The following is a 24,664-nucleotide window of genomic DNA, read 5'->3' as shown; positions in this document are numbered from 1 at the left end:
ACAATAATCCAATTTGCCGATATCGCTGCCGGCCAAATCCAACGGCCTTGCCGGTTTTCCAAAGGAAAAAAAAATATCTTTCTGTACTTAGTAAAGACCTGATCATGGCCATCACTAATGTGGGTTTGTGGGGTCAAAATACCCCACAGTGATCCCCAATACCCCAGAGCAAATATAGAAATCTTCATACCACACACTGTACTGCACTGTGAGGTTGTGATTTTTCCTGGGTCACTTCACATAGCTGGAGGGAGCTTTACTGCAAGTCAAGAAGACAAAAAAATATATGAAAATCATGAGACAGGTATTTTTTTAAATGCAGATTTAGAGGACGCGTTGATAACTTATGCTCCTAGTCGCACCTTGAGATCAGCAAATGCTGAACTTGTGGTAGCTCCTAGAAGTCTAAAATCAGGAGGAGAAAAGGCCTTTAGTTGCTGTGCTCCGTGCCTGTTGAACTCCGTGCCATATCATATCAGGTATGCTGGCACAGTCGAGTCATTTAAATCACATTTAAAAGCATACAGTACTTGTTTGCATTAGCTTATTCTTGAGCTGGATTGATTGGCCAATTACTTTTTTTCTTTTCTTTTATTGTAAAGTATCCTGGGATGCCCTGCATGAAGAGCGCATATAACAATACACTGTATTGTAATGCAGAGCAACACAAGAAGGACCCACCACATGGACTATTAGTCCTACATTTTAACCAGCTTGTTTTAATCCATTAATGCTCAGCAACTATGGGGTCTCAACAAGCAAACCATTTTCCCAAGACAACAGTTCCAGTATTTCCCACCCAGAGCTAAATTATTTCTCATCTGAACATATCTGGTATATTGATTTCCTATCTAAACCATGAGAGCTACAGTCCCTACAAGTCAGGTCTGTTTTGATGATCTCCCCTCCCAGAGTTTTGAAGTGTGCACGGGTCACACAAGGGCCAGCTATCAGTGTAATTCCAGCACTATTCAGAGTGTAGTTCCACACTGAATGGCTTGTGAATATGTCATCAGCCAGGGAAGTACCCTCATCCAGCTCGTTATTGCCGTTTTGACGTGAAACTGAAAACGAAGGTTAATTTCCCCATGTGGAATAAGCCACTAAAGGGGTTGACTGTGTGCAAACTCACACGCTGTGCATTTGCGTAAATATTCACATGGAGACCGCAAAGCCCATGCAAATGTAAAAAGGACAGTATAGGCATAGTGCCCTAGGCAAGCGATCCTCTAAACCCCCTCGAAATGTGTTTTGTTTGTATGTATTAGATAAGTTCTATATGTATGTAAATGAGGAGTAATGGACTGTAGTACTTGAGTTGTCACTTGCACACAGTGATAGTGTCATTACATTCTCTCTCTAGCGCTCTCTCAGACTGGGTCCTGAAACAGGTATAGTGTTAGTTATGCATTCAAATACACAGAGGCCCTCTACGTTCCACTTGACTGTGTTCTCACTGACAAAGTGCTCAAACGCTTTTCATTTCCCTGTCTCTCTTTCTCTCTCTGAGTTTTGGACAGTAACGGTTGCATTGTGGCATGTGCTTTGAATTACAAGCCTCTCGTTTTATTTATTGCTGCATTGCTCTAATATGTATGTAAGGATTGTGGAGTAAATCGGGATTGCATCTGAGAAGACCCCTTTCCACTGTATTTTTCATTTATTTTAGATAATAAAGGGGTTAATAGCAAAAACACTAAAAAACAAACATTAAAGACATTTAATTAAACTACAGTAAGCAGAAAAAAGTGAAATAGTTTTATTCTTAAATAACTGTATTTTCCTTCTCTTATAACTGAATATGAATTCTATTAATGCTTTTTAGCTTAATTGGCAAATAAAATGACCCTGATGATTGCATCGGGGTTTGATCATTTTGTTTTTGGTCATGTTCCGGACTCCTGCAACATGTGAATATGTCCTATACAATTTGCTGAGCCATTTTTATTTGTAAGTGCCACTGATACAGTAGATATAGCACACATCCCTCTGAATAATTCCTGCCCTGATAAGAAAATACTATAGTACTGTCCAAAAACATTATAGTTTCCAGTAGTACACGGCAGCACTCACCAGGGTATATTGAGGGATAGCATAGTGCTTTTTATGTGGGGAAATGACCAAGATACCAAAAACAACCTTGAAGGTTTTCTAAGATTTCTGTGGCAGAGAGATGTAGAGAGTAAGAGAGAAGGGAAGAGAACCATATACACAGATACATAGGTAGATAGACAGAGTGGGTGTGATGTCTGTATAGCTGTAAAGTGATACAACAGACAGCTAGAATGAATCAGGGAGGGAGTTACAAAAGTAATTGTGCCCTGAAAACAAATAGAGTGTTCTTGTAAAGAGGATCAATGCTAATCTAAACACAACTTGTTCCATGCAAAATTGAACACATGTGCTTCGAGTGAAATTCAGTGTAAAAACATTGTTCATTCACTGCACTCTTTGATAATTGTAGCACAGTTTGGTTGTGCAGAAGTGATGTGAGAATGGTTCTGCATTGTGTGTTAAGTGTAAAGTTATTTCCTGCAGATAAAACACTGGAACCTGCTGCATCATTTGTATGCCTTTTTAAATTATTATTTAATGATCTTGGTAATTTAATGATCTCTGCCATGGCCAAGTATGCAAGAGATGATAGACATCAATTTCTGTATTCAACTACAGTCCCATAGCTTTACATCACTGAGACAGATCATTGAGGACTACTCAGTCACTCAGGAGACATTCTGTTTCTGTCAGACTCCTCCTTCTTCTCACATATTTTTGTAATGCTAGAAGTAACAGATGCAGTGAGATTTTCCTCTTGATTAGACGGTTACTAAGTCCATGAGTATTACCGATCCAGCGGCAGAGTAAATTCCAGCCAGTAAGTGTCAATGTGGCACTGCAGCAGTACTGGTCATGGAAATCACAAAAACCAGGAATGGGTAGATTGAAAAAACTGCCCTGCGTATGTGCATACTCCCAGAATCCAATGCAGTCTCCTTTTAGAATGCTGATTCTTTATTAGGCACAGTTCCAAACCATGACCTCACTGCTTTATTTGTGGGATTATGATAAAGGACTCCAGCAAACAGTAAAAAAACAGCCCAGTGCGTGTTCTGCAACATGTTTATTTACTTATCTTGGAGAGGCAAGGGAGATTATCCTTGCTGTTGCTAAGGCAGTGGTTCTCTCCAGACAACGGGTTGAGTTTCTTCCTCAGGAACAATTATCAAAGAACATGCCTGAACTAGTAGCACAATGACATGGGCCAAGACCCTGTACAAACTGCACACTTTCTGTTAGTAAAGATGTGTGTTCCTGCATTTTACTGTTTTGAGGAAGCGAATTTAGAGATTTGCAGGTGAAAAGAACCTGACATAAATTCACTACTGCATCAAATGTATCCTTTCCTTCTTTCTTTCTTTCTTTCTGATTAGCTCCCCCTATAACTCACTCTCCCTGCTGTAAATCAGTGTAAATTACAGATGAAAGCAGGAACAAGCCTGCAGAGCAATGTCTTTAATGTACAATAAGACATCCTCTTCTGAGAGTAAGGAACATATATAAACCCCTTTCTCCTTTCATGGTCTCTTTGGATGCCGGCAGAAATCAATAGAAAAGACGGCTTTTGAAAACTGAACAATCATTACATAACAGCTTCAAATACAAAGACTTCTTTTCTGTTTGAGTGAGCCAAAGTAAAATAAATAAGAGTTTTCTCATTGAGCACTAACTCTGGGAATACAGGTTAAATACAACACTGTTATCCTTACAGCACCTTTCAAAAAGTACCTCATAAAGATAAGTGTTGGTTTTGGGCACTGTGTTCTTAGCATTAAATAACCAGTTAGATACACTGTAGACAACTGATATTTCCAAGTTTAGTCTTTGACAGTGAGGACAAAAAGAGGATTCAAACACTGAAATACATTTCCGGTACAGTGGATTCTATGCAAGCTGAAACCTTTGTTGCATATCCCATTGCCACCTCCAAATTTCAGTTAACCCTTTCAGTCCTGAATTAGTTTTTGTCGCGCTAAAGAATGCAAAATGAAGTTACATAATTCAAGGAGAAACTCCTTTATAGAGTATATCTGAGAACAGGACAAAGGAAATATGTTGTACATATATTTTGGCAAATGGGACATTAGTACTTTAAGAACTCTAAACAGTGCTGAGATAAGGCGGGACCTGAAAGTGTTAATCTCAGGAAAGAAAAGAATAATAAGAAATAAGTTTTGAATTGTCAACAGTGATAACAGCCTTGACCATGTACATAGGCTCTGTGTTACTGAACCTCTAGTCTGGCAATGCAAAGACCTGTCACTCCTTGCTGTCACTGTGTCCATTTGACCTTAATAAGAGTCTTGAGGCTTCATTTATGAGTTCTGCTGGAATCTCAAACCAGCTATTAGCCTCTTCAAGGGGGCTGAGGTGAACACTGATCACATTAAAGATGAATCTGTACAGTATCTTTCCTAATATATATATATATATATATATATATATATATATATATATATATATATATATATATATATACACTGCTGTGCAAAAGCCTTAGACATGTTGCATTTTCCTACTCTGATGCATTATGAGCATCAACAATTTACTCAAAGCCTGCACTAGTGTTTTTTACTATTATAACAACCTTGACTTGCATAAAGAAGGAAAAACATTGGACTGGAAGACCCAAAAAGCTGTCTAACAAGGATGAGCAATACTTGAAGATAATATCCTTAAGGAATAGAAAGAAGACAAGTGTTAAATTGACAACAGAACTGGCAGAAGGCACAGGTGTTGTTGTCCATCAAATCAACAGTACGAAGGTCACTCTTGAAATCAGGACTTAAAGGATGTGTTGCAGTAAGAATACCTCTGTGAAGAAAGGGGAACAAGACTAAAAGACTAAAATATGCACAAGAACACTGAAATTGGACTATGGAAAAATGATCAAAGGTGCTTTTGACTGTTGATGGATGGACAATGACACCTGTGCATTCTGCTAGTTCTGAAGACAGTGTGTGGCTGATGGTATGGAATTGATCAGAAACGTTCAAAGAGGACTCCTGAGAAAGTGACTCTAGGTGCTCATTGACAAGAAGGAGTCTCCTTACTTCTCTGTACATTCACAGCACAGTTAATCGTGTCCCTTATAAATATACTCTCCACAATTACGACATTAGTATCCAGATTGATACGCGGCCAGGGAATAAGTTACATTTCCCAAACCCAAGGACAATTATCAGGCTATAATAATACTGAAAACTAATACTAATAATTATAGGCCTTCTTTGAATGGCTAATGCAAGTCATTTTTTCTTTTCATTCCCAAGACTAACCAAATGCATGTTTGTTTTTCCTTTGAAATGGGCAGCTACTGTATGTGGAGATATCATTACTTGTTTGATTGTTTGTCTGCTGTGCTTTCTTGCAGTCTATTCGGGAAGTGACAGGCTACGTGCTGGTAGCCCTGAACCAGTTTGAGTACCTGCCGCTGGAGAACCTGCGCATCATCCGCGGGACCAAGCTATACGAGGAACGCTACGCGCTCGCCATCTTCCTCAACTACCGGAAAGACAGCAACGTTGGGCTGCGTGAGCTGGGCCTTATGAACCTGACAGGTGATTCAGTGAGCCAGGGGGCCTGCAGGGGGCAGTAGAGTCAGATAAACCCATACATTCCAATCCACAGGACCAATGCATGGAAGGTTAATGTAACAGGGTGTTGTGTGATACACTGCCGTTACAAATTCTGTCTGTTAAAAGCTCTAAAATCACAAATGCCTGGCTCTTTTGCATTGTGGTTGCACGGTGTTGCTGATTCATACTACCCTTAAAGCATTATAAGGGTGCAGGGAAATCATGGTTAAGCTTAGGCAAGCATGGTAAATTACAAATATATTAAAAAAGTAGTGTTAAAAGGAGGGATAAATAAATGGTAAATGTCTGTTTTAAAAAGTATAAAAAAAGAACTCCCTGGCGGCTGTTAAATTGCTGCAGCCGTGGTGTCACCAGGGTGTCTTCAGTTTCAACACAGAGCACCTTCTTTTAATGGGTTTCAGCACTGGCAAACGAGACACCTGCATCTGATTTGCCAGCCCAGTGCCTCCAAACCCAGCACATTATTGATGGAAATCGTGGCTTGCCGCTAAGATAATTGCTTCCTTGAAGAAACTAGAAGGTAAACAAGTTAGGAAAGAGGAAACTGGCAGCCGTAAATAACATAGTTTTATGTACTTTTAGGACTTAGTAATATTACTGTCTATAAAATATCAAAGCTCCTGCTTTTTAGCGGACTCCTTAGCGGACTCCCCTGACAGCCGCTTTGAAGAGAGACAGGGTGAGTCAACGTACCTGGTGTTTGTTCGTAGCGTGGTAGACGTTTTCTTGTCTACGACTTCTAGACTAAGAAGTTTGGTGAGTCCGTGTGGTCTCTTCATGAAGTGATTTTTTTAGATGTGTTAGAAATGCACAGTTTTAGTTATGAGATGCCCAGTTCAAACAAAATTGGAGATATTTCTACAGAAGAGCTGTTTTAGGACCCCAATGCTGGGAAGAGACATGCAGGCTGCTGTCGAGAGCAGGGCTCTAGGCTATCATTTCCGTGTACAAAGAGGACACATACAGTGGCGTGGAGCTATGTGGGAAGATTAGTAATATACTGTTGTTCCCATTACGCAGGGCTTTACCACTTAATTTAAGACTTAACTTAATTAACTTAAGTCCACAACAACAGAAAGCCTTCATAAAACCATAGGAGTGCAATCCAATTCAAAATCATTAAAAAAAAAAACAGCTTAGGAAGCTTTTCAAAGCGAATAAGAAAACACTATTTTCATCATCTCATGTCTATTTTTTAAATCTGTCTACTATGTGAAAAAAAGAAAAGAAAGCTTTTTATATGTGTGTTAGTTTGTGTGTCAGTGTGTAGCTCTTGGAGTGTGCAGTGGCTTGGACATCTTGCTGTAGGCCTTGTGTTTGAAGTCTGGAAACAGCCACAGGGTCTCTCCTTCACACAGCTCCTCCTGCCTCTGAGCTGCAGGACTGCACTGACAGGGAGGAGAGAGCAGCATGGCAATCCTCCTGTCCTTCACACAGCTCCTCCTGCCTCTGAGCTGCAGGACTCCACTGACAGAGAGGAGAGAGCAGCATGGCAATCCTCCTGTCCTTCACACAGCTCCTCCTGCCTCTGAGCTGCAGGACTGCACTGACAGGGAGGAGAGAGCAGCATGGCAATCCTCCTGTCCTTCACACAGCTCCTCCTGCCTCTGAGCTGCAGGACTCCACTGACAGAGAAGAGAGAGCAGCATGGCAATCCTCCTGTCCTTCACACAGCTCCTCCTGCCTCTGAGCTGCAGGACTGCACTGACAGGGAGGAGAGAGCAGCATGGCAATCCTCCTGTCCTTCACACAGCTCCTCCTGCCTCTGAGCTGCAGGACTGCACTGACAGGGAGGAGAGAGCAGCATGGCAATCCTCCTGTCCTTCAACAGCTCCTCCTGCCTCTGAGCTGCAGGACTGCACTGACAGGGAGGAGAGAGCAGCATGGCAATCCTCCTGTCCTTCACACAGCTCCTCCTGCCTCTGAGCTGCAGGACTGCACTGACAGGGAGGAGAGAGCAGCATGGCAATCCTCCTGTCCTTCACACAGCTCCTCCTGCCTCTGAGCTGCAGGACTGCACTGACAGGGAGGAGAGAGCAGCATGGCAATCCTCCTGTCCTTCACACAGCTCCTCCTGCCTCTGAGCTGCAGGACTCCACTGACAGAGAGGAGAGAGCAGCATGGCAATCCTCCTGTCCTTCACACAGCTCCTCCTGCCTCTGAGCTGCAGGACTGCACTGACAGGGAGGAGAGAGCAGCATGGCAATCCTCCTGTCCTTCAACAGCTCCTCCTGCCTCTGAGCTGCAGGACTGCACTGACAGGGACGAGAGAGCAACTAATTCTCATCCCCTGGCGGGCAGCTGAAACACAGATTCCACCATCAATCTGAATACCAGTGGAATGGTACTAAGCCTTTAATTAACTAGAGGATTAATGTCCAATATTGCATTCGGTATGGATTAAAAACCTATATGTTCTTCTACATTAGCCTACTATATGTAATTGCACTTTCATTCAGTAATAATTTATATGAACAAATCTTCTGTTGATCACAAATAGTTTTATTCCTAAGTATGTTTTACTGTGTATTTAAAAGTATACTTAGTCAAATATACTATATTTATTTTCTAAAAGAGAACTGGGCATGCATAGCCATGTAATTACATTGTTATAACTGGACTGGAGCAGGAGCTGCTGGTATGTATATGTGTGTGTGTGTGTGTGTGTGTGTGTGTGTGTGTGTGTGTGTGTGCGTGTGTGTGTGTCTTTGTGTAATACACGAGTACTGACTGCTGTACTCTGTCCTTCAATTTTGATAAAAGACTTCCCCACAACAGCAATGGGAAAAAAGCCAATTTATTTTATGTACAGTAAATAAAACTGAAAAAGTTTTCAAGACAAAAATCTTGGGTTCCTGCTAGGGTAATTGTTTTTCCAGTGGCACCAGCAAAAAAAAACAAACACTCTAGGAGACAGGAAACTGGCAGCCATAAATATAGCCTCTTAACAAAGTAACTGTATTGAGTTACTTGTGCACTGAAGACACCAGAGTGACAAAGTCCCAGCTTGTTAAAGCCTTTATTGGTATTCTGGTTTTATTAAACTGTAAGCAATGCCTAAAGGGAGAGTCAGTGGGAGTCAACATACTATGCTTCCACAGTATAATATGGTCTGTTAAATAATACCTGAGGCAAACAGTCACACAGAGACTTGGTAATAGAAGAGCACAAATAAACTATATAATAATGACAGTGGCGATTAATACTGCCGTAAAAAAGCCTTTTGCACTTTATTGAACTGCAGAGAAAATGTATGAAACAGAGAACGTCCAGTCTGTGACTTTCCCAGACACAATGTGCTTCTGTGGAAACAGTATACGGAGTAGCCAGAGACATACTGTACTGTACAGCTCAGACGTAGGCCTGGGGGCAGTGCAACTCTTTCCTGGTTGGCGGTGTTCCTATTTATCTGCTGTGTTAGCTGCCCTCTGCTTGCTATCCAGTGGCGGACGTGTGGATAGTATGCAGCTAACAACTTGGTTTTTCAATAACTAGTAGTTCAGCAAATGCATTTACATAGAGACCCAGTCCCCGCAACAGCAGTAGTTTATGGAATTTTAGAGTCATTTGACATGAATTAGACCCTGCAGTTTTGATATTAGGCTTGTTAATGTTAATCCTACAAAACTAGTAAGAACACCACAGAATGTTGATTCAAAGGTTCCTCTGTGCAGCTTGCTTCTCCATTCAGTTCAATGGGCTGCGATGCCAATGCATTGCACCAGGCATAACAAAAATGCAAACAAAATAAAAATGATGTCAGTCAAGACCTGCTAATTCAATTCCTTAATGACCTTGTTTCAGGTTAGACTCGTTTAGACTCAACGCCTTGTTTTCAAGCATGTCTGAAATTGCACAAGATCGCATGACGCTGTCTGAACAGTGAAAGGCAGTTATGTAATTGCACCACCCAAACATTAGCAAAAGCAATGAGAATGTCAAGTGTAAAATCAGCCCAGCACCCTGGAGCCCCACAGTCTCAGAAACACCTGAGGCTGAAGCTGATGCTGATGCTGAGACTTCGAAAAGGCAGAGCCGTGGGGACCCAGTTTATTAGGAATCCATCCCAGAAGAGGGCCAGTGCAGCCAGTCGAGACAGTCGAGAAGACTGGAAACTCATTTCAATGGGTTTTAATGAAAGAATTTCAGCTGTAATTGTTTTGGGGGGTTTTTTGGGGGTGGGGGTGGGGGTGGTTACACCCAAGAGCAAGACATTCAGGATCCCGGAAGCCTATAAAGGATTGAAAATGATTACTAGCCTAAATGTGTCGTGTTGATAGTAAGTTGGTTTTATTATTTATTATTATTTTTTTATTTTTCCTGCCACATCTTCAGGATGTAAATTGTATACAATGTAAAATCAACCATTATTAATGGTTGTTCATGCTATGTTGTTCCTGCTGATATCAAGCACTCATAAGTGAGTAATGTATTGGAGTCGTGCACATTTAACACCATGAGGATGCTTCATGAATACAGACTCTTGGGTCCTAACCTGTACAGTGGATCATGCTATTCCCAAGCAATAATGTGCACTACAGTTAGCTAGAGAAAACCAAAACTGTGCAATCTACTAATAAAGATTGCTAAATGAATTGTCTAAAAGTGTTATTAGACAGACTATCCTAAAGCAGTTTCTTAGTACAGTGTAATTAAAGGTAATTAGTAACAACAATGACAAGCTATTTTTTGTAGCCAATGATGTAACAGATTCCTTTACCAACATTATTTACACATTTAGAGTCTTTTAAACCTTTTAAAGTGTACACACATCACCATAATAAAACAGAAGAAATTTAAAAAAGGAAATATCTCCTCTGTTTTGCCCTTCCACCTCTGAATCTCAGGATCTCTGAATCGAAGGATGTGCATTTTATGAAAAGCTCAAAGTCTCATTTCCGTCCAGTTATACACGAGTGGTTTACCCCAAGCCATGCATGTAATTGAGCTCATTATTTCAACCTCCTAGACTGCAATAACTATGGACAATAATCACTTTGATTTTACAACCATTGTGCATTTGGAGAGGAAGAAATTCTAATCATATTAACCATTTACATGAGCAAGTGTTTTCACTGTTCGTGGATTCCTGCACTTGTAGAACTGATAAAACTGAGATGCAGAATTGGTTAAATAATCCTTGCATTTGAAACAAATATATATATATAAATCAGAAGAAAAAAAAAATTAAGGAGTATATTATTGAGTTCTGTTCTCCATTTACCTCGAAGAATGTGTTTTGCAGACCAAAAATGTCACCCTGACATTTGAATGACTGTAGCTCAGTCTTTGTGGTGAGTTGATTGAGGCAGAAGGTCAGTAGGGCCGAGAGATGAAATATGAATTTCTTAAACAATAGTGGATGTCTGGGTCCAGTGGCCTGCTCAATAAACACAGCGATGATTTACAGGTTCTCAAATCCCAGCAATATTGCTCTGCCAAGCCGCTTGGGCATTGGGAGGAGAAATGTCTGACAACACACCTTCATCGATGTTTTTTTTGTGCCAGTCCAGGCACTCAGCCCACATAAAGAAGTGCATTGAAATGGTGCAGAGTTCAGTTATAACCTCTATATTGCATGATCAACACATGTTGCAATTTTGAATTATAACATGAGTTTTCAACGCTTGTTGATTGCACGTTACTGAGGCAGTGTGAATAGAATATTTGACTGCATTGCAACTGTGCTGTGTTTTAGAGGTGGCTGAGTTAATTTCTTTATGCAGGCATTGTTGAATCTTCTTATAATTTTAGCTCATAATTAGTGGTTAAAGGAGTGCTAAATAAGGCATGTAAATATTATTATTATTTATTTCTTAGCAGACGCCCTTATCCAGGGCGACTTACAATTGTTACAATATATCACATTATACATTATTTCACACTATACAGATATCACATTATTTTACATACAATTACCCATTTTTACAGTTGGGTTTTTACTGGAGCAATCTAGGTAAAGTACCTTGCTCAAGGGTACAACAGCAGTGTCCCCCACTGGGGATTGAACCCACAACCCTCCGGTCAAGAGTCCAGAGCCCTAACCACTACTCCACACTGCTGCCCTAAATACATGTTCGTATCACGTATTAACATTATTGATACTATCACTGCCCCCCCTGTTTATTATGATCATTATTTTTTGTTTTTTCTTCACGTCATTCACGTGGTCTGATTGCAGCCAGTTGTTTGGAGGGAGTTTGAACTGCAGCTTGTTTCAGACAGGGTGACAGGTGCCCCCCTCCCCAGGGCAGGTACATTCCAGCAATAGGTAGCTGCAGGGGAGCGTACAGCCCCAATACCAGGAGGATGACAGACACCGGCTCTGCAGCTTGCAGAAAGCCCACATCAGATGAAAATATATGACATGTTCTTACTGCACAACCCCAACTCTCCTCAGTCTGGGCTGAACACATTGCTTATGAATCCCTCTGTGGTAGACATGCAGGATCTCTGTTTAATGTGTCATCTGAGGGATAGATTGAAAGTTATATTCATATATACTTATATTACTTATTGTATTACTTGTATTGTAACACTTGAAATTTATTCGCTTACGATTGTAAGTCGCCCTGGATAAGGGCGTCTGCTAAGAAATAAATAATAATAAATAATAATAATATATATATTTTTAGAAGGCTGCACATTACAAATGCAGACTGGTTTTCAGCTGGCTGTGTTCTATACTTCCTGGATCAATTCGTGTTAATGTTGGGGTTAATTATGAAGAGTGATTTGCTACATTTTAGTTTTAATAGTGAATCATACGCTTATATGTAATATGTAATTACATTTGAATTATTACAACATGTTACCAGAAACTAAATCTATAGCATTTTTACTGTGTAAAATAAAACATAAACATTGCCAGAAGCAACAAGTTTTTAATTTGTTACTGATGTTTTTAATTAGAAATCTAAAATAATCTAGAATAAAGTTGCTAGTCATTTAAATGTTTTCATTTTAAGATTCAGGTGAAAGGCTAGACAAACAAGTTATCAAATCCAGGCTATTTCTATAATAAAAGACAGCTGGCTTGCTTGTTGAATTCTCTCTGCAAACAGCATAGATACAGGGGAGCAAGGAGGCTTGTCAGCTCAGCTGCTTTGAGCAAGGAGCCCTGTTGATTTCTGCAGGAGAATACAGAGCCTAGAAGATGCCTGGCTATATTAATTATGCAGGAGAGCACCGAGATACAATTCATGTACCCATTTTTTGAAGAAGAAGAAGAAGAAAAATAAAAAAAGTGTTCTTGTACTTTTGTTCTAGTGTAAATTATGTAAGTGCTGCATGTAATTCTATTTGTTCCATTTAGATTCCTTACCAGGCACATCAAAGTTCTTTGCAAGGCAGTAGACGTCTATATATACTGTAGATATTATTTTAATGTGCAGAAATCAGCCCTGTGTGGACTTGTGCATTGTAAGGTTTTATAGAAGGATATTGCATGGATCGTTTATGCCTAGCAATCTCCTGTAACCTGTTTATTTTGGAATTTCACACCTTCTTACCTTTAATCCGTGTAGTTGTTATGAAGTTAGGTTGTTAGTCCCTTGTGTGTTGGCATTTGATTATGGCTCATTCTAGCTCATTCCATAATATCCTCAGTATCTCTTTATTGATGCGCCCCATATATACAACTTTGACTTTACATGTAGAATCTACACAAACTACTCCACATTGATAAAGTTAAAAAATGCATATAGAATATAAATAAGTAAGATTTACAGAGAAAAACAGATAACCTCAGTTGTATAAGTATTCAACCCCTTTGCTACTGCAGCCCTAAATCAGCTCAGGTGCAAATTATTTATTTGACAGGTCACAAAATTAGTGAAATGGTTTCAGCCTGTGTGTAGTCAAAGTGGTTTAACTTGTAGATAATTTCCCTCAGGTATATAAAGACTTTCAAGCTGCGACTCGCATAGTGATCCAAGAAAGCAACCATGAAGACCAAGGAGCTTTCGAAACAATGTCAAAGGCGTTGATTATCCCTCTCAGCACAGTGAAGTCCATCATTAAGAAGTGGAAGATGCATCATACCACCCAGACATTACCCAGATCAGGTTGCCCTCCCAAACTGAGCAGCCGGGAAAGCAGGAAACTGGTTGAACTGATGTCACTTGAGAGATGACCTTGAGAGATCTGCAAAGTTCTGTGTCTGAGAAGGGAGTCAGTGTTCACACATCAACAATAAGCTGGTCCCTACACCAAGCTGGCCTGTATGGACGGGTTGCAAGAAAGAAGGCATTACTCAAAAAGCCTCATCTTAAAGCACATATGGAGTTTGTGAAAAAGCATGTAGATGATACTGCAGACATGTGGAATAAGGTTTTGTGGTCAGACGAGACAAAAATTGAACTTTTCGGTCTAAATTCCAAGCGTTACGTCTGGCGCAAGCCCAACACTGCACATCACCCAGTCAACACCATCCCAACTGTCAAGCATGGTGGTGGCAGCATCATGTTATGCGGATGCTTCTCTTCAGCAGGGACTGGGAAGCTTGTCAGGATAGAGGGGAGAATGGATGGTGCAAAGTACAGGCGAATCCTTGAGGAAAAGCTGAGGAGGAAATTCACATTTCAGCAGGACAATGACCCGAAGCACAAAGCCAAAGCCACACTGGAGTGGTTGAACAAGAAGATAATTAATGTTCTTGAGTGGCCCAGTCAAAGTTCTTACTTGAATAAAAAATTTATGGCGAGACTTGAAGATTGCAGTCCATCGACGATCCCCAACAAACAGAACAGAACTGGAGCAATTTTCCCATGAAGAATAGGCAAAGATTTCACCATTCTATTGTGCAAAGCTAGTAGAGGCCTATCCAAAAATTCTCATAGCAGTAATTGTTGCAAAAGTTGCTTCTATCAAGTACTGACTTAAGGGGCTGAATACTGATGCAACCAGTAAATTTCATTTTGTACATTTTCTTTGCAAGTTTTGCTGACATTTAACCTCCTCCTCATATAACAGTGTTCAGTTTAACCACTTCAGTTTTGAATAAAAAAAGTGTGTTTGAAAAACTGTGCATACATTATTATTAGTTTATTTAGCAGACACGACTTACAGAGACTAGAGTGTGTGAACTATGCATCAGTTGCAGAGTCACTTACAATTATATCTCACCTGAAAGACAGAGCACAAGGAGGTTAAGTAACTTGCTCAGGGTCACGCAATGAGTCAGTGGCTGAGGTTGGATTTGAACCGGAGACCTCCTGGTTACAAGCCCTTTTCTTTAACCACTGGACCACACAGCCTCCATTATTTGTAATTCAACAAAATGTGACATTATTGGTAGGGGGTGAATACTTCTGCAAACCACTATATATATATATATATATATATATAGAGAGAGAGAGAGAGAGAGAGAGAGAGAGAGAGAGAGAGAGAGAGAGAGAGAGAGAGAGAGAGAGAGAGAGATGATATAATATCTATTTATTTATTTTATCATTAACAGTACTATTTTCCCATCATTTTTTTTAACTGTACTTTATAAATCACTTTGTTTATATATATATATATATATATATATATATATATATATATATATATATATATATATATATGCTTTATATACATGTATGTATTTGGCAACACCTGCTATTGTAAGTCATGCCAATAAAGCACCATTGAATTGAATTGAGAGAGAGAGAGAGAGAGAGAGAGAGAGAGAGAGAGAGGCATATGAAAGAAAAGGTTTTTAGAAAATGTATACAGAAGGTTTAAAAGATTTTTAAAAAGATTTTATTTTCAGGACTTCAGCTGTTGAAAAAGAAAATAACTCATCAGTTCTTTTGTGGCTTTGCATGGCTTCCATCATATGCAGTGGTCACAGTTTTGTTCAAACGGGAAACCGATATTAGATATGTCACTCTGTAACCAAGAGGTCACTTTCATAAGAAATGCATTACTTTGCATGGCTGTAATTTCCTCAAGTCAGGGTGGTAGGAAATTGACACAGCTTGTCTTATCAATACCAGCCCTTGTTCTCACACTATGATAGCAGCACATCAAACCGATAAGCTGTTCATAACTGTTCCAGCTTTGCACATACTGATGAGTTCTTGGCCGTAGAGAGCAGAGAGGGATTGCTGTACATTAATGGCATTTGTTAAACAGTCCCAAAACATTACGGTACATTTCCATGCGTTTACTAAACTGTGAATGTTATAGTCCAGTAATAAAGTGATAAAGAACTGACACACACTTTAGAAGGCTTCCTAGCTTTGCATCACAGAAACAATTAGACACACATACAGTATACCCAGGGCTCTTAATTTATGGTTTTTATTTGTGGTCATGTGATGTCCCTTAAAAGTTACACAGTATTGAGTCGACTCCGTTTCTTAATTAAACTCTTGAGACCCCATTGGGGCTGGCAAGGGTTAGCTACTCTTGTCGGCAGTATCCAGCTCTGTGTTTTCAAAGGTAAACAGGATACTGGAGACACCCGCTTCTAAGAAATTAAAGAGAAAAATACCCTTAGAGTCTGCGTGAGCGGGGGCGGAAGATGACTCAACGTTGGACAACACGGTTAACGACTTAGGAAACGGAAACGGATATGAGAATGGAGAATACTTCACAAAAGACTGGCTGGCAAGACCTATGGACAATGGAACAGAGTAGGATCAGTTTCCTCATCAGATCAACATATGATGTTCTCCCATCACCACAGAACCTAAACCTCTGGGTAGGTGAGGATCCCTCATGTACTTTTGTTCATCACCTGCAACATTAAGGCACATTTAACAGGATGTAAGGTGGGTCTTAGCCAAGGACGGTTTACTTGGCACCATGACCAGGTTCTGCGATGTTTGGCCTTAGCATTGGAAGACAAGCGTAACTTGACCAATAAGTTGCCACCAGTTCCATCAAAGCATTACACACAAAAGACAACATTCCTCCGTCCAGGAGACCCAGGACAACTGGAAGCTGCTAGAGACTGGAAAATGCTGGCAGATGTTGGTCAACTGCTTATTTTTCCACCTGAGATTGCCACCGCTAACCTTCGACCAGACATTGTCTTGTGGTCTGGATCAGCACGCCTTGTTCATCTGGTAGAGTTAGCAGTGCCATAGGAGGATGCTGTGGATGAGGCGTATGAGAGGAAGAAACTTCGGTATGCTCAACTAGCTGCTGAAGCGGAACAGCGAGGATGGAGAGTCCGGGTTTACCCAGTGGAGGTGGGTTGTCGAGGATTTGTGGCACACTCTAACCCAGTTTCTCAGAGACGTCAGGATCAATGTCCAAGAGCTGCGTCGCACAGTGAAGAACTTATCTGAAGAAGCAGAAAGGAGCAGCAACTGGCTGTGGTTGAGACGGAAAGATTCTGGCTTGTGAAACAAGATCACTTTTGTTTTTTTTCTCCCGTGACTTGAATGAGACTCTGATTCTGTTTCATTGATAATTCTCTCACACTATCTCTCCCACTCTCTCTCACCCCGGTTTCGCACGTCCCAGGTCTTTATACCCCTGCTGTTCTTGCGTCCTTGTCCAGTCCAGCCAATCACAGCTCCCCCTTGCATGCATACACACACACATACGCACACACTCTCACACACACACACACACACACACGCACACACTCTCACACACACACACACACACACACAGGTTGGTGTGTTTTTGCAGGGAGATTTGTTTTAAAAAATATGTGTCATGAAATTTCAACATCATTCAGGTGGGTCACTGGGTAAAAAGACTTACATCGCTTGGCAGTTTGCATTAATAGTCTCCAGGCTTTAGAAGATGAGAACTATCACCTTCGTTACATAAACAGGACATGCAGGTTTTTTAAGACAAGAATTAGATTTTTGCCTCTGAGCCCCGGAATGTGTATTGGCAAGGCTGTTTCAGGAGACTGTCACTCTCACTCTGTGGCTGCCACAGTGATCTTTTTGCAGGGGAAAGGCTTACAGTACAACACCCCCGCGCTGGGAATCCCTCTGAGACCTTTTCTCTTTGTCACACTATGAACCAAGACACAGTCTCTGGGCTGTGCATTTCATTCAGCTTGATGAAAACAGTTGGCAAGACAGACTCTGATTGCTGAACTCTGTAGCTTCATGTAACCTGAGGGCTCTGGATGCTGGAAAGCGTCCCAGATTCCCGCACTGCTGATCATGGTAAAAACAGACCCTGATCTGATTTTTCTTTTATTCCCACATCGTTTAAAGCGAATCCACTGGAACAAAACACTTACCGTTATTGTTGGAATCGTATATTAACTATTCAAAGCACCATCGTATACTATGTAGAATACTACTATTCAACTACACTGCAAACCTTTGACAACCTGTATACCATTAACACCCACAAATCCTCCTAATATTTGTAAAAGGGTGCATTTCTTTACAAAGTGTAGAACAATGGCATACTATACATGTGTTATGCTGTATCTGTGTGTCAGTGTTTTTTCTGTAGTACCACAGTGTTGTTTTTGTATGCTACAGAAAGCACAGGGGGCTACAGGATGTGTTACAGTAGCCTAGTTTACTAGCTAGTCCCTGCACTGCATGGTTGGAGGTGTTGAATTTAAAATTGAGGTGTGCTTCCTTGCAGAGCTTTGGGAAGCCCTTGCCAGGTATCCGCGCCCTTCAAGAAATGTGCAAAATTGCAAATGTGTATGAATTAAAAAAAAACTATCTTGCAACAATAAATAAATAAGTAAATAAATACATAGATTTGTGGGTATGTAGGACGTGGGAGTAGTTTTGTGTTTTTGTTTATTTTTGCATACTGTCTATTCTAAGTGCTCGACTCATCTCTCCATCTTCTCCCTTGACTCACAGTGGATCACCCTAGTCTGAGTTCTGGCACTGTAAGAAACTCTCAAAGCAGAGTGTGCTTTTTAAAACTACAGAGGTGAGCAACAGAGAGGAGCAATGCCTAGGGGCTAGGAAGAAAAGAACTTGCATTCAGTGGACTGGGACTTTCCCAGAGAAAAAAACATTTCAAATCTTTGACCCTGGAAGGGCGGCTCTGGATATGAGCATTGATGTTACAGCCAACCTTGTCCACATGTCTGTGATGAGGAAGAGAAGATTATTTTTCCTCACAATGTAGAGAAAGAGAAATATATACAGAGACTATATTTACATTACTATAGTAGTGCAAAAAGCATGTGTCTGTAGAGACTCTGAACCCTATCAACAAAGCTGAAACTCATGAGTCAAATAAAGGATACTCTTGAAACCTAATTCAAGTTTTACCAACAGCAGACTTTTTATTTAATTTGTTAAACAAATTGAAAGTTTTTTCCACCTAATCTTTAAATGCCCAGTTCGAATGTCGACTCAACTTTGCAACCGACCCACTGATCAGAAGGAATGAAGATCAACACTCTGCTTTCGTTTCCATTGCCAAACACCGTAATTAACTCTATGATCCCAGGCAAACGCGTGTTACTAAGCTGCAGAACCCTAGTCAGGGCCCAGCCTTACCGTGGTACTGCTGACCAGCACTGCTGAGGTGCACAATGAGATGAACTAAGCCCAGGTGATTTTGAATCCCCAACCTGCAATCCCTGTGCCCCCAGCGTGATTGTGATTGCATGACTCACTCTGCACTCCCCTCAGAAGTACAGTGGATACACAGGGTCATTGTAAAGAAAGTGTTCATAGAATCAGGGAGTCATTTCCAAATCATACAAACAAATCGACACAGATATTACGATGGCTATGGGGTTTTGTTTGCAGCAGGTGGGACTTGCATTAACATCACAGAGTGTGCTGTGCATGTCAACCAGCTGCAGGTTTAGATCTGCACCAGCAGCTACAGTAGATAAGGAGGAGTTGAGGATTTCTTATGGGTTTCTAAGATAGCAAGCAGGGAACTTCAGCAGCCCTGAAGTTATTTGGCTTCTATATTTCAGTTTTTGAAAAACTGAAATATAGAAGCCAATTACAAACAATCACATAGAACCTGTTTTGAAAGTTGGTCAGACAGAGTGCACACGTGACGAGGCACCACAGAGGATCATAGGCAGCGCCCTCCATCTCTGAAGGGTCTCGGCCGGCTCACTCTTCAGCAGAATACAGGATTTTGGGGGTGACCGGTGTGATAAAACCAGCTGGTCTGTGGTGCACCTCCCTAGCCAGCACTGATATGTGAGAACCCTGGGACTCTGGCATCTTTCTAATAGATAACAAACAGTAGCAGAGAGCCACAGCTTGGAAATCACGCAGAACAGAATCCCTGCTAACAATGGAGTACAACAGACTGCAGACAGCGAGAGCCCTGTTCTCTGCAAGGGTACAAACTGCACAGTCAGATCAGCTCAGTGAGTGGGGAATCAATATGCTTTTGAAAGCAAACATTTTGAAGTGTGAATTAAAATCTGCAGACAATAATGGGTCACATTAGTTCAACTTGATTTTCAGTTCATTCAGTGTTTTGTGTCATGCAAGTTTCTGCTGCGTACCACAGGCAGTAAAGAGTTAAAAATTTGTAATCTAAAGCTTCTGCGAGAGTGATTCTCTTTGAAAGGGCATCACTCAGAACCTCACCGTTGCTGATGGTTTAAAAAAGTGAGACGGCGAATACAGAAACGTTGTATCGCTCTTAACTATTGCAGCACTACAGGTGCAGTATTGTTTATTAAACTTTCACATCTCAACAGCGGGAGGGAGAGTGATTCCCTTTAAATAGAAAGTCTTAGTTATATTGGCTCTTGAAGCCTTTACATATGTTTTGATACGCTTGGTTAAGATTCTGAATAACATGAAGCATTTGAATAGGAACAGTATTTTTTTTTTCTTTTTTTCAATGAAGTACCAGTAATGTTTGCATGGATGTCTCAGGGGGAAGGAACAAAGTGAGACAGTAACACAAATCTAGGACTTCTATTGCATAGCAGTTAGTGCCAGTCCAGCTTTTAGTGGGGGCTTCATTAGACACACCTGAACTCAACGAGGCACCTCACACACCTTGTGTGGAGGTAACGGCTGGAACGTCTCAAACTGCTACGCAATCCCAGTCTTAAATTACTAACAGACCCAGATATCATATCAACACCCCCAACCTGAATCAGTGACACTTAGAGTTATAGCTGGTATTCTCATCACTGCCAGTTATATCAAGCTGCTACCATTATTTACAAATGAATTAGTGTTATTAGCAGAAGTTGTAGTGTGGATTGAATAAAGATGAAACAGTGAAAGTTGTACTTATTTGGAAAGAAAGTAATCAGTCAGGTATGTACCAAAACATTTAATAAAGCTGTTTCTGTAATTTAAATGTATCACTCTATTCACAGAAAATCCTGTATTTACTGACTTTTTACCCGTAATTGCTTCTTTACTGCTTGACATATAACTTGATCTGCTGGAAACGAGTTTATGAAATGCTGCCTCTGCCTTTTTTATCCCCAGGACGGTCCTGAAAAAAGGGTAATTTGTCTTAATTATAACATTTCTGTGATAGCAGCAGAGGTTAAACGCAGCAATTCTATTTCTAGTTGTCGTTTTTCAAATGTGATTGCATCCTTATTCATGCATAATTCAGGCTAATGTAATCCTGAGGACCACTTCTGACATTCATCCTAAATAAGGAAGAATCGATAACTTAAAACATCAGCTAAAAGTTGTTTATAAAACTGCCCCAATGAGGCTTACTATGTTGAAATCCCTCTTGAAAGGGGTTTCCTTAATTAGTTTATGTCATGTTATTTATGAGTTACAGCTAGGAGCACTTTATGGCTTTTAAATCTTTTATTTTTATTTTTATTTTGTATGGTTTTTAATGGTGTGCAGATGTAATTAACTAAGTGCTTGCATTAAGAGCCTAACATTTACAAGCTTAGGTTGTGAGAAAAATCAGGAAAAACAATGTATTCTCCTATACATTATTTTATACTTAGCTTTACTACACTTATAATATGGTTGTTGCATAGCACACAGTGCCACCTGGTGTACAAATGATATAACTGAGATCTTAACAAGGTAGTTTCCCCGTACCTAATCAAATTGTTTTTCCATGTAACTGAAGAAAATGTTAAGATACAGAACATACTGAGATACAGACAAGCATTTCTGTTCAGTGTGATGAAATACTATTTTAGCTCTGACCTGCTCTCTTGCACACTACTTCCACTACTTCAGTGTCACACAGATGCTGTTTACAAGGTAAACCTGTTGCACTGGCCAGTATTTCAAACAGGACCTGCAATTTCAGTATGGTTTATTGCCCCCTGCCCTGACAAGTTTTGGTTAACTGTACAAAACGTAAACATACCTGTGTTGTTTGGCCATTTTTGAACTTCAGTTCACATCTGCAGTGTCAGAGCAAGCATGCAAAAAGGGTCCTGTTTCCTCCACATGCTGCTTTCTCCAAAACCCCTATATTTCACACTGGTTCCAGACCATTTTAAAGACAATCTTTCCTCTTTGTGAGGTACTGACAGAATGCCGGTCAACTCAACCATGGCTATATGTGTTAAATGCTGCTTTTGCAACTTCCGCGGGTCCCTTTCTGCCTGCAGTCATCGAAGGGTCATGCTCTCTTCCTAGCTGAGTGGATGGGCAAGCCAAACCTCTGAAAGCCACACAGGTGCCAAGAACTGTTGCAAAAAATTATCAAAGATGGAGAGTGCCAGATATGTGACGAGGAGATGACAGCAGCTCTCTCTGAATTGTGCTGAATTGCTCCGACGCTGCACGTTCCCAGAAACCACCTGTTGCAAGGGGCTTGGTTTCATAACCCATTGTTCAACAAGGGTTTCTCGTCATTAGCGGGTGGAGAGGGGTCTGTTTGAAGGCTTTGAAGAGCTCTCTTGTTGTCACTTGGTAAACCTCTTCACCTGTGGCCCTGTGCCTTTGTGCTGGGAGGGTGTGTCGTACTTCGATAGTGCTGAGATCTGGATGGGATTACCATCTTCTTTAAAGGAGATGAAAGCCTGGGAGCTGCCTGTCTCAGCCTTTCATCTTTAACTTACCAGTTTGAATCCTGCACAGCCATGAAATGATGTATTTATTTCAATTTCTTCATACAAGCACTTACCCAATAGTCCTGCAGTAACTATGAGGCAAGTAACATCACAACACGGTGTGTTTCAGGATGTGCAGGTCACTGTAAGATGTGTTTCACATGTGGTGATCCCAGTAGGCTTCCTCTTATTTATTTTAGTTAGATTGGTTTGTCGTTTATTGGCTGTTTGTTATTAAAAAGTAATACAAAAAAAATCTTAAAAAAATGTTCAATAATGATGACATTTTTATTAAGCAAAAATGAGAGTGAGGATCAAGCAAGCAAGTATTAATTTCATAGAAATGCATTGTTAATCAGTGGCTTTCTCATTCTATGTGAATGCTATTTTACAATAACAGTTTTATAATTATAACGTTTTAGATAATTGACCACCTCGTTCTTGTATATAGAATCTTTGGCTGTCTAAAATGCTCTGTTTTAAAACCAATAGTGATTAGTACTAATTGGTACCTGTTTTGGCAGCCTTTCAAAAAGTCCATTGACTGGAAGTGCTTGGAGGATGTACTCGCTGCAGAGCTGGTGCATGCGATCCCCACAGCAATACGAGAATGAGAATGAGCTCAGGACAAAGCAAAGCTAATTATCACAGAAGCTGTGCTTTTCTCTCCTTTTTGTTGATTAGCGTTTAATGAAAGGAGTGGTGTTATGGAGCGTTTGGAAGTGATGACTGGTACATGTGTTTTGTAGTTGGGTCACTGCAGAAGCTGCTTTGCTGGCTTTGTTTTATTTCATTAATGATACCGCATGGGAATTGCACCAGAGATATGGGGAGAAATTAATTAAATATTAATAACAAACAGCATAAAGAGGTTCTAAACCGTCCAACTCCATATGTACATGCAGGATTATTAAAAAAAATAAAAATAAACGCTTTCTAGGTGTATTGTGCTTTGGGGGTACCGCATCTTTGTATTCAAGCTAATTGGAACATGGGCAGATGGAAACTTTTGGTTTAAGCTGAGCCCGGATCAGATATTCTCTCGTCAAGAAAAAAGAATCATCACTGCTGGCAATGATGTGAAGGTTTCTAGAAGTGCAGGTAGAAATCCAGTATAATAAATAGAGCATGCAATGTGAGTTATAGTGGAATACATTACCACTGTAGAATTAGGTATGGGATATTTATAACATGGTAGCAGAAAGATGATGGGCTGGATGATCTCTGCTTGTTGCACTATGCAGCAGAAAGTAGAGGTGGAATTAGGGGTCTAGAGCTGAGGGAACACAAAGCCACTTTTTCAGGAACAATGGATTGAAACCTGGTTCCAGGAGACCGGAAAACTGAGTTTGAAGCAACTTTGCTGTGTCAAAACCCAAGTCTCCCCTGGTGTGCCATGCAGTGGCTGAAACCTAGTCTCCTGAAATCAAGTTCCAAGCTACAAAGTGGCTTTGTGTTCCCTTAGCTTAAGTGGTACAAGGGGAAAGGGGAGGTACTGGTAAGGACCCCCAACCTCCAACACAGCAGGTTAGTATGTCCAGAATGTTAGTATGGTTATCCCTAACCATAATTTATTCCTAATCATGCCTTAAGACACCACCTCTCAAAATGCAGGGTTTAAGACACCACCTCTCAAAATGCAGGGTTTACACACCCAGGATACAGGGTTTCCCTGTATCCTGCATTTCGAAATCGTAAAAAAAAATTCAAAATATATATATAGATTTATGTAAAAGTTGCTGCAGTTTATGCATATATATATATATATATATATATATATATATATATATATATATATATATATGCATAAACTCCTGCAATATGTTTTCATCTCCTAAAGTAAAAAAAAAAAAAGATGTGGAATTTTGCTTTTATGAAAAACAAGCCCCAAGGGATCAGTTGATAAGCGAAGATTTCTACTTCCAGGGCTTTTTTTATTTAACATAAACCTTGTGATATAATTTACGAAAGCACTGTAATTACACAAAGATCAAATAAAAAAGGCTTCGTGCTAATGCTAATAACATCAGGCTGGCCTGGGCTCTGGTATTCATGGAGGAACGGCCCGGATTAATAATGCAGC

At 40.4% G+C, this 24,664-nt stretch overlaps 1 protein-coding gene across 1 annotated transcript in view; it reads left to right on the top strand.

Moving 5' to 3' along the window:
* LOC117427011 (receptor tyrosine-protein kinase erbB-4-like) overlaps positions 1–24,664 on the top strand; it is a 278,434-nt gene that overhangs the window by 150,899 nt on the left and 102,871 nt on the right. The window contains exon 3 of the mRNA XM_059034039.1: positions 5,432–5,618. Within this exon, the coding sequence (XP_058890022.1) occupies positions 5,432–5,618 (187 nt within the window). The remainder of the gene's footprint in view (positions 1–5,431; positions 5,619–24,664) is intronic.

This window comes from Acipenser ruthenus, chromosome 11 (genome assembly GCF_902713425.1).
Source record: "Acipenser ruthenus chromosome 11, fAciRut3.2 maternal haplotype, whole genome shotgun sequence".
In the NCBI taxonomy this organism is placed as follows: domain Eukaryota; kingdom Metazoa; phylum Chordata; class Actinopteri; order Acipenseriformes; family Acipenseridae; genus Acipenser; species Acipenser ruthenus.
This window is presented reverse-complemented; position numbering and strand designations above follow the sequence as displayed.